We start from the raw sequence: 14759 nt of genomic DNA, 5'->3' as shown, positions 1-14759 counted from the left end.
ACTGCCCTGTGAGCACCGCTTTGCATTTGCAACCCAAGAAGTTAAAAGGATAAAGGATGAGAAGGGAAGCTCAGCAGCTGTGGATATGAACACCAGCCTGCCAGAGGGGAAAAGAGCCAGGACTGGACAAGTTGATAGAGAGTGGAGCTGGCTTTGAAAGATTGTCTGAAGGGGATAAAGCTCACCAAAGAATGGTTTAGGTCTCTCTTCCTTGCACTGTTGCTTCTCTAGGTCCAGTGTGAGAGACTTTTTTGAGTCCTGAAGGCCAGGGCTCAGTGTCACCTGGGGTGATGACTCCTAACTAAGGCTGGGAGGATTCAAGCAACCAGTCCACACTTCCAGCAAACCCTTTCCTCCTGTCAAACCTTCCCTGCATTCCTGGGAACAAATGTGAGACAAGAGAAGTGGGAAGAAATGCTCTGGGCTATGTGCTTCTGGGCAGTGAAGGTATGCCTTGACTTGTGCAGCAATGTTTGCTCCTGGACTACGGTGTAAGCGAAGGCAGCAGGAGAGGGAGCTGGGCACATTTACCCTTTGAAATATCTGTGTTTAGTTGCTTCCTGAATTGCACAGGAATACATGGTGTTTCCATGAGCCCTCCTGCCCTTTCATTGCCAAATGCTGCAGCAGAAATGAGTGCCACAGTGAGGTTCCCTAAGGGCAGAGGCATGTGGAGCAGGAAGCCCTTGCTCTCTCTGGCATCAGGAGTTACTTTGTGCCTAACTGAATTTGAGGCAATTGTGGCAGGTTTCAGGCTGGTCCCCCCCAAGGATAGACTGGGGAGAGGGAGAAGAAACTAGATACTGCCTGCAACCAGAGCTACACACACACAGGAGACAGGAAGCACTGACACATTTAGTGAAGGTCCCAACTCTTCCCTCTTGACCAAACTAAGACCCTGTCATTAAAATGCACCCAGGCCTCACACCCAGGACCAGATGAGCTCCTTGGGTTCCTGTTTCGAGGTGGTGTAGGTTGGGATGAGACAGGTTCTGGAGGAAGCTCCAGAGTTCTGGACACATGAGAGGCCATAGGGTGGAGGTGGTGTTGACAACTTAGCAATGCTGGATTGATGCTGGAATGAGGGTGCCTGATGTGCTGGCTGTTTGCACAGCCTCACGTGATGCCCAAGAAACAGGATGAAGGCATTGTGAGAGCTCCCGCTCACAATTAAGGAGAGGGACCTCAGTCCTGAGATTAGGCTGAGGAGGCAGCAGGGCAGAGATAATGGGGAGAAAGACAGCTCCACTGAGGGCCCAGGTATCAGCAGACAGATGTAAGGCTGCCCGGAGCTGAGGACAGGGAAAACGTTTCTGTAATTTGGGTGCCTCCCACAGACAAACGAGAAGGTTTTGATGGGCAGCTTTGTCTGCCTTAGGAGTCCAGGGGTCCCACCAGCCTGGCCTTGCTGGTAAAAGGGCACCACTTGGGAAGGAGAGAGGAAAGGGCAACTCCTGGCTAGCAGGAGAGAAGGACCGTGGTCTCGTCAGGAACAAGCTAGGAGAAGGGAGCAGACACACATACAGGCTGTGCCAACCCTTGGGCTGCAGTGACACTCACTTGGGACATACCTGCTCCTCGTGGGCCACGATGCTTGCCCCACGCAGGCGCCCAGCTCCCACCCCGCGGCCCCAGTGGGCTCCGCCACTCGCCATGGGGCTGCAAGGCCGGGCGGGACGTGGGGCAAGAGGATGCTTTGGGGCACAGGGTGCCTGGGCGCTCCGGGGCGCAGCGGGGCAGGGCGGCCCGAGGCGGCGGGCCCTTTAAGTGCGGCGGCGGCGGCACAATGGCCATTATCACTTTAGCTTTGGAAGTGACCCCCGGCCCGCTCCGCTTTCATCTGGGCCGGGGCCGCGGGGATGGCCCGCTTCCTGCCGGGGGAGGGGAGGGCGGGGGCCGGCGGGGAGGGGAGGGGCGGCCCGGGTCGGCCCGGCCCGGCCCGGCGCCGCACGCGGCCGGCCGCTCCCGGGGGTCACTGCGGGGCTGGCACCGGGGCGGCCGCGGCTCCGCGCCGCTTCCTGCCGCCGCCCTTAAAGGTGCGGGGCGGCGCAGGGTGCGGGCTGGGCGTGACTTGACCCGCGGAGTCAGGTGAGTGCGGAGCCGTGCTGGGCGCCGTCGGGTCCGCGGCTCCTCGCTATCCCTTTCAAAGCCGCGGGCTGTCCCGCTCTGGCGGCACCATCCTGGGGCGGGAGGGCTTCCCATCCCGTTGTGCCCTCGGTCTCCGCTCGGCAGCTACCCGGGCACCGGCGGCCTCTCCCCCGGCCCCGGGCTGTGTGTCCCTTTGTCTCCTGGCGAGGGGAGCGGCTGCCTGTGCTCCCACCCGGGGTGCGGGGCCGTCCCCGTCGCGGGGCAGCCGCCCGGAGCCACCTCCGCCGCCTTCGGGAGAGGCGTGAGCAGCCGCGGTGCCTGGGGCTGGGGGTGTCTGTCAGGCGCCGCCCGCACCCGGGCGCTCAGTGCCCCCGCCCGAGGGGCGGACGAAGCCGGGCTTGGCTGCAGCGCTTCGGCCTAGGTTAAGGTGGGTCTGGGGGTTTTTCCCTCTCCCGGTGAGCGACGCCCCATTTGTTAACTTCGGTGGATATGTCAGCGTTGGCCGATGGAGCAGGCATTCTGCTGCCTTTGATACTTACTTCTGGAGCTCCTCCGGTGATATTTCTAGCCTAGACAACTGCTGGAGGCTACCACTTCTGTGCTCCTGCTGTACGGTCCCCGTGGTTCAAATATCCTCCTCTCAAATAAGAGCCTGTACCGCTGGGGTAGTGTGAACCCGCAGCTGGGGCTGGGAAGTGAGCCACTTTACCCAGGTGGGCTTGGGTACATGAATACCCCTGCTCCTCTGGGGTACATGGGGTCTTTGGCAGTTGGGGCTGAAGTCTCCTGGATTCCTGCTGGTGGGAGCATTTTTGGGACTGGCTGGGGGAACTTGCAGTACTGGATGCCACCAGCCCATCAGTTTAGGTGAGGGAACGTGACCTGCAGCTGTTTCCTTATCTGTTACAATGCAAAAGCGGCCAGGTTAGGTAAAACCTTTATCAGCAGCAAAAAGCTCCCTTGGTTACTTCTTGGTGCTGAGGTGGTTTAGTGAACACTTGTCTGTCGTGTTCAGCATGCTTCCCTGGGGCTGTACAGGGAGAAGTGTTCCCTTTGCATCAGGTCCTCTATGCTGAGAGCTGCTGGATTTGATCTGGCCATGAACCAAGCCCCCCAGCTTGTCTGACTTCTGATTTAGCCAAGCCTCTCTCCACCTGACCCAGGAGTTCCCTGCTGCTGATTCAGCTGTGGGTTTTACCTTAGGATTGCTCTGGGAAGCAAGCGCTGACAGTGACATTGAGGCTGTGGATTTATTGCTGAAGAAAAGGATTAATGGCCTTTAAGCTGTGCCTCCAGCTCTCCCTCTCTCTATCTCTCTCAGTCTATAAGGGGATGGGAAATGCCTACTAGGACAGAAATACCAAGGTTGCTGCTGGTGGTCTCTAGTCTATGTCAGCTATGTCCTAACCTCCTTCTGGGCGAAAAACGTCTGTCTTGCCTTTCTTGGCTCTTCTGGTGGGATAGTGCTCAGAGAACTTGGCTGCTGCAAGGGGAGGTGGCTGGCTGGCTCCTAAAGCATTTGACAGGCCACAGAGAGGGAGAACTTGGGCTCTGTCAGCCCTATAGTTGTCCTGAGTTGTGCCTTTGTTTCAGCTCCTCAAGCACATGTCACTCAACATAGGCTTAGTCAAAATTTCTATAAACTACTGTAAATTTCTGCAGCCTTCTAGGAAAATAGCAGTGCATATCTGATCTGAAATGACAATTCCATGCCTTCTCAGACCAGGATTTTAAGACAGGTGTGTTTTCCCTGCTTCACAGCTGTGTGCATTTGCCTGTGTTTGTCTCTAGTAACTGATGCCCTACAGCTGTGGGAGCAGCTGTAAGAATGTTCTGGCCTCTAACATGCAGGAGATTGTGGAGAAGTTTGGAGCAGGGGAAGGGATGCAATTGGTGACTACCTGTGATCTGATTAAAGGCAAGTGGCAGCAGCAGCACGGAGGCTCCTTGTCATGATGAACTTGTATGTGTCAATGTGGTTCTGTGGCACCTCATGTGGTTTGTTCATGGCCAGGGGCCATAGATGTTACAGCACTAATAATCATATCTGCAGCAGGGCTGAAAATTGCGAGAGTTGTGGCTGGACATCTGCTTTATTATAGAGCTGCTGCTTTTCCTGCTTCTGCTGTTCCTTGTGTACCCACAGAGTTGTGAGTGCACAGTAGTACCTGTGAAGTGTTGAGAGGTGAGCTCTAGCTGGCCTGTGAACTGAGCAGGCTGCAAAGTAATGTCGTATGTATCGGGCATGATATAAGAATGAAGCTTAGGAGAAAATGGAGATTTGGCTTCTTGAGTGAGGTGTTGTCCCTGGGAGAAAACTGGCCCAAAAAGGGGGAGAGTAGGCTGGCTGGGCAGAGGCCTGAGCTGTCTGACTGTGAAAGGATGCTGAAGATGGCTGCACTGATGAAGCTGGAGCTAAGAACCATGCAGCCATCATGAAAGTCCCTGGAGTGGTGGGGACAGAACCACGTAGGAATCCAAAAGCTGAACAAAGCTTTGGATTCCTATGTGGAATCCAGTAGAAATACAAAGCTTTGACGCTTTGTATTTCATGAGTGGGAACTGGCATGCAGAGGGAGGTAGGACAGGACTGGGACCGGCTCAGGCAGGGAGGAGCTTACACTCTCTCTGTACCTTTGGGTTGCCTCCTGCCTGGTAGCTTGTCTAGAAGCCCTCCTTTTGTGCCTTCTCCTTAGCTGGTGGTGTGTGTTGGCTGAGTGGCAAGTGACATCTAGCGTCGGCTCAGGTAGCAGTAGCTGTGGCTTGGGCTGGCTCTGTCACTTCCATCCGAGGTTCTGTGGCAGTTTTTGGTGCATGCAGTGGGTGCAGCTGCAGTGCCCTGCTCTGAGGAAGAAGGCAAGCTCCTTCTTAACAGTAAGCAAGTAAAATGGAAATGATGGAACCACTAGAGGGAGAGGTGGGTGTAGGGGTAATGCCAGGCCAAAACCAGGTATGCAGTGGTAGGAGGTGACCTGGCTTCTGACCCCATGGGTGCAGTCACTCCTTAGTTTTGTGTAGACAAGTGGAGGCTGTGTACCATATGTGCTGCCCACAGGAGGTCACTGGTGAGCCCATGTTCCACTCCCTCACCAGGTCTGCCTGGTGAGGATCAGGGCTACCTCCTTTGTCCTTGGAATGTGCATGGTGGCCTTTCCTCTACCTTCTTCCCTCATCCTGTCCTTTGGGCAGGAGCTGGACTTGGAGGTCAGGTCACTGCCAGTCTGGAGTGTGCACTGTCTTCATGTCCTGTGATTTTTTTATTTTTGCCATCCTTCAGGATGATCCAGAGGCATCAGCTGGTGCAGTCTGTGCTGCAGGAGCTCCAGGAAGCCACCGAATGCTTTGGTCTGGAGGGTCTCACCAGTGCTGCGCTGGAGGCAGAGAGGACCTTGTCATCTTTCTCCCTACCTGGCTATTGTGGAAGTCAGTTTCAAGAGGAGCTGGAGGTTGACCGGGTAGCAAGGAGCCTCTACCCTGAGGATGCCCCAAGTAACATGCTGCCCCTTGTTTGCAAGGGTGAGGGAAACCGCCTCTTTGAGGCTGCTAGTGTGCTGCTCTGGGGCAACCCCAGCCTCAGCCTGGAGCTGCAGGTGCGTACTGTGGTGGAGATGCTGCTGCACAAACAATACTACTTAAATGGCATGATTGACTCCAAAGTGATGCTGCAGGCTGCCCGCTACTCCCTCTGCACTGAGGAGACCCCAGAGATGACCAGTCTTCCCATGGCTATCCTGGAAGCCATCTTTGATGCTGATATTAAAGCTACCTGTTTTCCTGGTACCTTTGCCAACATGTGGCATGTCTATGCTCTTGCCTCAGTACTGCAGTGTAACATCTACTCCATATATCCCATGAGCAACCTGAAGATCCGACCCTATTTTAACCGGCTCATCCGGCCCAGGAAGTGTGGCCCACGAACCTCCACGCTACACATCATGTGGTCAGGACAACAGCTCTCCCGGCAGGTGTTCAAAGCGCAGTACTTTGTGGCTGTGGTTGGCCTGGAGGAGCTGGAACCCACAATACCTTCACCAGAGCCTCCTGTCCAGCCCATGAAGACCCTTGAGCTGCTGAACAGTGACCCCCAGTTGACCTACTCCAACCTGCGTGACCGCTACAGCATCACCAAGAGCACCTTCTACCGCTGGAAGCGCCAGTCTCGTGAACACCGGCAGAAAGCGGCTGCCAGGTTTGCAGCTAAACACTTCCTCCAGTCCTGCTTTCAGGAGGGCAATGTAATCCCCCTCCAGCACTTCCGACAAATGTTTCCAGAAATCTCACGATCCACATACTATGCATGGAAGCACGAGATGCAGAGCATGGTCAACGGGGATACCTCTGCTCTGTCTGAGGCCCACAGGTTGCAGGAACTTCCCAGGGTTGTCCCAAAAAAGGCTGATGTGAATGAGCCAGCAAATCCACAAGGGAGCTTAAAATCCTCAAGTCCTTCCCCAGATCCCATTCAAGCAGGAATCTTTATGCAAGGAGCCAAATCCTACCTAGAGAAATGCATTTCCATGAACACTCTGGTGCCTTACAGATGCTTCAAACGTAGCTTCCCAGGCATCTCCAGGTCCACTTACTATAACTGGCGAAGAAAAGCAATCAAGGAGAACCCCAACTTCAAACACCCCCAGTCACCCTTGGATAACCAGAAAACTCTAGCTATAGGAAAGCCATTCCTGCAATTGAAGCCAAGCAGCGTGCCTGTTAAGAAGAGACGGAATGGAGACAGGCCAGCATCCAGGAGTCTCCTGCAGCTCCATCCTTCTCTCTGCTGGAGAAAGCAGCTGCGAGATGTGGCCAGGAGGCAGGTCCAGCAATGGCAGCTGCCGTTCTGCAAGTACCGCCTGCGCTATCCATCTCTCTCTTCCACAGCCTACTGGTTTTGGAAGGGCAGTGGCCAAACCACTTGGCAGCATCGCCTGCCCTGGAGTAGCTCCAGCGTGCCATTGAACCGTGTGGCTTCCCTGGCACCTCCAAGAGCAGAGCCAGGCCTCAAATCACAGTGCCATTTGGAAGTAGCCACCAAGCACATAGATAAGCCAGTGCCTGCCATGCCGTGCAACACCACCATTTCGGGCTATGCCATGTCGGAGAGAGCCAACAGCCGGATGTTTGTGATGGATGTGATCGCCACGGCCCAATTCAAGGCACAGGCCAAGCTGTTCCTGCAGCAGCGCTTTGAGTCGAAGACCTTCCCGACCTACAAGGAGTTCAGTGCCCGCTTCCCACTCACGGCCCGTTCCACCTATTACATGTGGAAGCGTGCCCTGCACGATGGGCTAACATTGGTGGATGCCTGAGCTGGCTACAGCTCCTCTGTTGATGTGCCCTTTGGCTCTCTGGGGCAGTGCCCAGGTTGGGGCCCTCGCTAATTTTTGTTCTGGTTTGATTTTGTTTTGTTCCTAGTCTCTGGCTTTCTTTTTTTGTGTGGTTCAATCAGGTATGGAAGCATCCTCACAGTGCCTATTCCCAGAGGCTAGAGGAGTGGAAGGAGAAGGTATTGAGTATCCCAAGGGAGAGGGGCCAGGTAATTTTCCTTTCTTTGTGTTCAGAGGATGAGCACGGGAGATAATACTGTGCCAGTGTCATGGAATTGCTGCTGGGACTCATGAGATGAAGGATGTGAAAGTCTCTCTGCCCCAGGCAGTTGCTTGAACGAGTAATGTGGATGTGCAGGATGAGCATGGAGATGCCTAGCATCTCATCAGTGAGCAGAGTAGTACTGGCTCAGCTGTAGGTGAGGAGAGGTTTGGGGAGTGCTCAGGTTTGTGTAAGAAGCATCTTTGGACTTTTCCCAGCTAAGGAGAATTAAAGCTTCACTTGGGATAAGTGAAGCTCTGGCTTTTAATACCAGCCTCTGGCTGCCCTGAGATTTCCTAGATGGAGCAGAGGCTGGTAGATGAGGGAACTTGTGTGTGTCCTCATTGTAATCTGTATGCTGGGAATGCTAAATTAGGAGTCAGTGTCTTGCAGGCTCTGGAGAAACTGTCCCTAGCCTTTCAGGTCTTGTAGCAATAACCTTTCACACAAACCTTTATTCTCTCAGCTGGCAGCTACTGTACTTTTATAGGGTCTCTCTTCCCAGATGTCTAGGAGAATGCAGAGAGGCTGCAACTTGTGTGCCCAGTGTCCCTGCTTCCTCTGTGCTGTGCTGCAAGCAACGTGGATACGTATTTCTCACTTGTAAGAAACCAAAGCAATAAAGACTCTTCCACTCCTAGCCCTGTGTGGTTTCTCACTCCCACTGCTTGATTTCTAGGCAAGGCTTTCCCCTCCCTCTCTGCTTTCTAAAACTTTCTAATGGGCGGGGAGAGACTGTGCATGCCTCAATCTCTGCTCCTGAGAAGGTCCTCTTCTGGTTCCTGGTTGGGAGTGTCTGCTGCTTGATGTCTCCTCTCTGGAGGCCTGTCTGGAGCTGTGCTTTCCCTGGTTAAGAGCCTAAGGCTTGCTTTCCAGAAGAGATGCAAGGCTGGAGATAGCCCAGTGTACACAGCCTGTGTGACAGCAGGGATGCAGAGACAATGTCTGAGATGTTGGTAGTCCTGCCCTGAAGTGGTGGTGGTGTACTGGGAGGCTGAAACCACCTGTTTGTACCTTTGCCCTGTGAGTGTCTTGAGGCATAAGGCTGAGGAGGTCTTTGCCCGACTCCAAAAAGCCTCATCCCCTTAGTGTGCAAGTTCTCCTGTGGTGTCTGTGAGCATGAGTGTGCCAGACTAAGCTGTAGGATGTCTAGGGCTGGTTGGTACCACTGCTGTGGTGACAACTGCAGTACCTGGTCTTGCTTCCTAGGAAGCTGTCAGAACTCAGAGCAACCTACAGATGTGGGGGGAGAGCTTCCCAAGTTCTGCATTTACAAGGTCAGCGCCTGAGGCTTGGTCAGCAGGACTGACTCTAGTCATACTCTCAGGCCTTTGACAGTGCATTATGAGCTTTAGTTACCATGTTAAGAGGACATGCCACAACATATGTGGTGTGTCTGTCCCAAATCCATCCCCCTGTTCTGCCCCACCCCCTCCTTCCAAAATTGCTTGCAAATAACTTGTTTTTCCTTAAGGTGTCTGGAACCTGTCACTGGCTGCTGCAGCCTGGTCCTGTTCCTGATGTAGTCTGGCTTCACTCCCTATGAGCCTCCTAGGCAGAGGGGCCCTACGCTAGAAAGTTCTGCTGGACTTCTCCAGCAGCAGGCTGCAGGAGAAAGGGGTGCTCAGGGTTGTTCTGTGGTGGGGCAGCCATGTTGAACCAGGATCTGGGGCATGCCTTAATAAACCATTTAGCTCCTTGTCCTTGGTGATGGTGGGCTCCCACCACTGCCCATCCACTCCAGCATGTCCTCTGTGTCCCAGAGGAGGGGTTCTGGGGCACTTTCTGTTTTGGGAAGGGAGGCGCATAAGGAGCAGAGAGCTGCCAAGTGGAGCTGTGTGCTGCTGCACAGAGCCCTGGGCTCTGTGTCAGGAAGTAATTGAAGTAATTAGCTGCCAGGGAGGACTCATCAATGAACTCCTCTAAGGGAGTGAGCTGGTAATTACTGCAGAAAGATTACCTAAGTCTCCAAACTGCTGGAGGCTGAGATAGCTGCTTTCAGCAGCAGTGGTGGTTGCAGCAGAAGCTGTGAAAATGGATGGAAGACACCCCCACCCCATCCCGAGTGTTCCTGCCGTGCCTGAGTCAAAGGAAGCAGCAGGAAGGGTGGGTTTTCTGATAGTGGATGGTGCCAACATGAGCCCTATTTGGGGGGCCATGAGGCTGGGCAGACTGTGCCTGATGGCACGACTGGGGCATCTGTCAGCATGACACAGCACAAGGGGTGGTGGGCAGGTGGGCATCAGGAGAGCCTGGGGGAGCCTTTGTAGTGTGGCCCAGTGCTCTACAGGGTGAAGGAATGGCTTCTATTTCACATCACCCAACTCTCCTTGAACTGGGAGTGGTACTGCATCACACCTGGCCAGCTGCAGAATGAACTGCTTCTGGGTACTGGGCTCCACAGCCCTTTGCAAGACAGTTTTTAGAAGCCCTGGTGAAGAGATCTAGGTGTAATATTTTCCCTGCCCTTAGCTGGATGCCTGGGTGGGGTATGGTGAGGAAAATAATACTTATTTCCCTCCCTATGCTGTGATGGCAGCAGGTCATGTTGGATCACTGCCAGTTGGCACCACCTAAATGGTGAGTGCTTGTTTGTTACTGATGTAGTTTGTGGCTGAGCAGTTTAAATGAGAAATTGTAGCACTTGATTGGTAAATGTCATGCTGCTATCACATTGAGCTGGTGCTGGGAGATTGAGGCAGGCTCTGCTGCTCCGCATCACGCTTCCAGGCACGGGATGGTGAATATCTCCCTTTGCACCTGGGCAGTGAGATTTAGCTCAGGTGTCACCTAAACTTCTTTACAGACAGGTGCTTCTAAATACTGACCTCAGAATAGATGAAAATTAAAAGGTGACTGAAAAGCAGAAGCTGGGGATCTGCAAAGCACATAGGGACCAGCTTTTTCTTACCTTTAGGGCTCTCCTCTGCCCTGCCACTAAGGCATCTCATTTGTGTCCATGGGATGAGTGTGGAAGGTGGGCAGTGCAGTGCAGCAGAGCCTGCCCAGGTGCTGTGGGAATAGTTTATTGAACCCAAGCAAAGCTTTGGGACATTTAGATGAGTGTTAGCTCAAGCATGGCTTTGCCTCCAGATTTTGCACAGGCAGCTTGTTTGTTGGTGCAAAGAGCAATAATGTTGGTCTTAAAAGCACATCAAGGTGGCAAAAGGGTTGCATTTCACAGGATAGCTCCTGTGCTTTCCTGGGATCATCAGAGTGGAGAAGTAGCAGCAGCAGAAAGATAGAGAAGCCAGAGCCACCATTTAAAACTGCTCACATGCTGATAAGCATAGCAGCAATTCATTATCAAGAATATCTGTGTGGGGAGGGGGGAAAAAGATGAAAAGAAAAAGAGGGAAAAACCTGATCATTTTTATCAGTCTCCTGCATAATTCCTTCCATAGGTCCAGACTACAGGCAACTAGTGCTGCCAAGCCAATTTAGTTGTTCAAACAGAATCTTTTTCCTCCTGTGTCCCAGGGGTATTTGTGGGGAATCAACTTCCTCTGTCCCAGCAGGCTATGCCAGCCACTGCCAGGTCCTGTTCCCTGTTCTACCACCTGCTCTGCCTCCTTTCCATTAAAATTCGTCTCATGTGCTGTGGCTGAAAGTGTCTTCTGGAGTCCAGCTGTGGCCCATCACTGCCCTGCCATTATGCTTCATGAATATTTTTTTACTGAACTAATTACCCAAACATCAGATCTGCCTTTTTCATGTTAGAGCAATGGCTCAGGCCATTTCCCTGGTTGCTGCTAGCTGAGGACCTCCCTCCTTGCTGCAGCAATTTCTGCTGGCAACACTTCATTGCATTTCCCTGCATTTAATCCCATCTCCACCACTCCCACTTTCAAGGTAGCCCAGTTCTCTATTCTTCTGTATTTCAAAACCTTCCCAATTTGTCTCATTAGCAATTTACACTCTTTCCTATGCCATCTTGCTAGTGAAAATATGGAAGATCAATCCTCATATAGAGGCTCAAGGATTTTGTCCTCCAGCCCAACTGATCTTGTAAAATATCAACACCCCATTAATACCTGTCTTAGCTTTCTTGGACTGGCCCCCACCTGATAACCTGAACCTGGTTGTGGTTCCATCCCAGCAGTTTGGCCAAGTTCCAGATGCAGTGTTCCTAGCCTTTCCTCTTTTAGAAAACAAGTACACTGATGTGTAAGGCTATTTTAGCACAGTCAACATTTGGAAAATACTGCACTTTTGGAGAAAGTACTCAAGTATGAAAGCACTCTAGGAAGAAAACTTTCCTTTTTCTAGCCTAATACTGTCAAGAGTTTGGTGCCTATGCCTAGACTTTGATATAGTATTTTGAGGCTGGCATTTCTGCAGATATTGCACTTACATTTGCATTTCATTTCTCCTCCCCTCGCATATTCCTTTACTGATCTCCCCATCCCTTTGCCATCACTTCAGGCTGGGAAAGGTAGGAGAGCTGTGGCAAGATGGACACTCCTGCCAAACTCAGGTGCTTGAGAATAAAGTTTTATCTTCAAGGCACTTCCATAACTGGGTGAGTCTGGGCAGGGAGCCTGCCTGGGTGGCTGGAAGGACCACTTGCCCATTGGGCTGTCCCTCAGCTCTCTGTGCCAGGAGAAGGCAGCACTCTGACTTCTGTGAGAAACGGGGATTGATCCTGCCTGACATTTTGATTAAGCAACAAGATTTATTTAAAAATGAAGTCAGCAAATGCTGAAAGGATTAAAAACTGGTTGTGTTGTGTCTCCAAAAGTAAATGGATTGCAGAGCAGGGGATTTTCTGCTGGAAAACCTTCAGAGGATTGGAGCAAGTTGAGCACAGCCCCGCAGCCAGAAAAGTTCCTGAGCAGGAGTGGGGCAGGGTGGGGAGGAGAAGAGAGGCTCTCCCACTGTTGCCCCCATCCCTATCCCCATTCCACTCTCTGGCATAGCTGGGGGGGGGGCAGCACCAGCTTCTCTGCTCAGGGGCGATCCTGCTGATTTTGGGTGGGAAGACACAGACTCTGGCCTAGGAACTCCTAAGTTGGGTGCTTCTGACACTTGTTAGTCTTGAGTCTCCAAACCTTCTGAAGTACCATCAATGAGAATATTTAAATTGCATCTTCAACATACACCTACTAAGGGGCATTTGTGGTCATCTGCAAAGGACTTCCTTGCTTCTGAGATCCAGCCCAGACATCAACTAGGGCAAAGCCAAAGTCAGCTCAGATAAGCAGCACACCTGCAGATGTGGTCCCCAAATGTCCCTGTGCCTGGATACCACCAGGACATGGAGTGGAACAGTGGAGAGGGAACTGTATTGGTTACAGTCCCTTGGAACCACAAGGGATAGATGAGCAGTGGAGGGTGGTGCCAACACCCTCCTGTGTCACCCTCACTAACGAAGCCCTCCAGAAACATCACAGCAAGCCCTGTCACTCACCAGTGACCATGGAGACAGCATATGCCTTGTCCTTAGGAAGGTGTCCCCACCTAGTGCTCTGTCCCCTCTTAACAGCACTTGTCCTCTTGCCCCATGGGGACAGCTTGATCCCAGCAGTGTGTTCCAGCACGTGTGGCTACCAGAGTCTGGAAAAGTGAGCTGGTGCCTGTGTGTGCGGTGAGAGCAGAGGTAATGAAGCTCCTGATTTCCCAGAAGCTGATGCCTGCCTGAGCAATAGCTCTTAATTGGCTTCTCTCTGCAAAAATTCTCTCCCACCAGCCCCAGGAGAGATGGAATTGCCACAGGCTGTGCCTCCCCATGCTATCTCCACAGCAGACTGTTTTTGGGGAGCAAAGAGTGAAAAGATAAACTAGGTGAAGAGATGCACTGCTACATGATTTTTAAAGGGGATTTTTTTTGACAGAAATAAAAATTTGCCCTGTCTCAGATAATTAGCTCTTTTCTTACTGGATTGCTGTGAAGGGAAAACACTCACTATGCTATTAAGTGAGCCCAGGGACCCTCTCTGCTTTTATTTCCCTGTGTGTCTTTTCTCACCATCCTCCAGATGAGAGATGGGAGTGAAATAAAGGCATTTCCATTCCACCAGCATGGTTGCAATCCCACCCCACTGATGGGTGCTGGTGAGAAGAGCAGATGGTGGCTTTGCCTCTGCAAGGGGCTTTGTTCTCCCAGGGAGTGAGGTTGCCAGGAGTGCAGCAGGAAGGACACCCCATATCCTGTTCTAATAGTTTCCACAGCAACCACCTTAGGGCTGATCCCAAGGAGGGGCAGGTTGGCTGGGGGTGTGTGGGAGGACCAGTGTCCTAGTGGATCCCATTGGTTGGGGACAGTGTCCCACAAACCACACCAGTTTTTTCCCCCTTCACCATCCTCTCACCTCATCCCTGTGGGAAGAGGAGTGAGATCCAGCATAGCCCCATTCCAGCATCCCCCATCAGTACTTCCCAGCTCCTATTTGTAGCCAGTGAGACTGTTTTGACACACCACAGCACTTGCCGAGGGGGGGGAGTGGCAGCAGAGCAGGCGACAGCGCAGATGTATTGATCACTCAGAGCTGTGCTGAGGTGCTGGTGCTTCTTTCCCCAGCAGCTTTCTTTCTGGCTGCATCCCAGAAGGAGGAGAATTCAAAGGCCACCCCTGCCATTGACACAGGCTTCATCCACCCTGTTCTCAGCTGCTTCTGAAGAGAAAGGCCCGCAGGAAGTACTCCCCTTGATGCTGTGGAGGTTACAAAAGGAGCTCAAGCTGGAAGACAATGTACTTTCCACTGCTGTGAAAAGAAACCAAATCACAATACACCTTAGACAGTGCTGCTCTGAGCTCCTGGCTGAGCAAGGAGCATCTCCAAGGCAGGGGAAGGATGGAGGGGATGTTCAACCAGTCCAGGTAGTGGGCCTGGCTTGGTCCCCAGGTTCTTGTCCTCACAGCAAGGAGGGCATCTGGGACACCTGGTCATTGCACTTCTGGGAAGCCAAAGGCCACACAGAGTGTGTGAAACAGGAGAGGGATGTTTGTGCACAGATTTGGGGAAGGGGGCAGGGAATGGACTTTCTGGTGACTGTCCATGTTTGTTGCTCAGTGTCACTGGCTTAGGATGAAGGCTGGTAGTACTGGTGGGGCAACTGAGCCAGGGTATGGGCATTTGGGGAGC

At 52.7% G+C, this 14759-nt stretch overlaps 1 protein-coding gene across 1 annotated transcript; it reads left to right on the top strand.

Moving 5' to 3' along the window:
- Positions 1 to 5366: 5366 nt before the first annotated feature.
- VRTN (vertebrae development associated) lies at positions 5367 to 7430 on the top strand. Its single transcript, XM_021542893.3, has one exon. The coding sequence runs from the start codon at positions 5367 to 5369 to the stop codon at positions 7392 to 7394; it is 2028 nt and encodes a 675-aa protein (XP_021398568.1). The 3' UTR covers positions 7395 to 7430.
- Positions 7431 to 14759: the final 7329 nt, after the last annotated feature.

This window comes from Lonchura striata, chromosome 6, assembly GCF_046129695.1.
Source record: "Lonchura striata isolate bLonStr1 chromosome 6, bLonStr1.mat, whole genome shotgun sequence".
NCBI lineage: Eukaryota > Metazoa > Chordata > Aves > Passeriformes > Estrildidae > Lonchura > Lonchura striata.
This window is presented reverse-complemented; position numbering and strand designations above follow the sequence as displayed.

What these genes read in the sequence shown, in the direction of transcription:
- VRTN (XM_021542893.3), top strand. Translation starts at nt 5,367, where the DNA reads ATGATCCAGAGGCATCAGCTGGTGCAGTCTGTGCTGCAGGAGCTCCAG.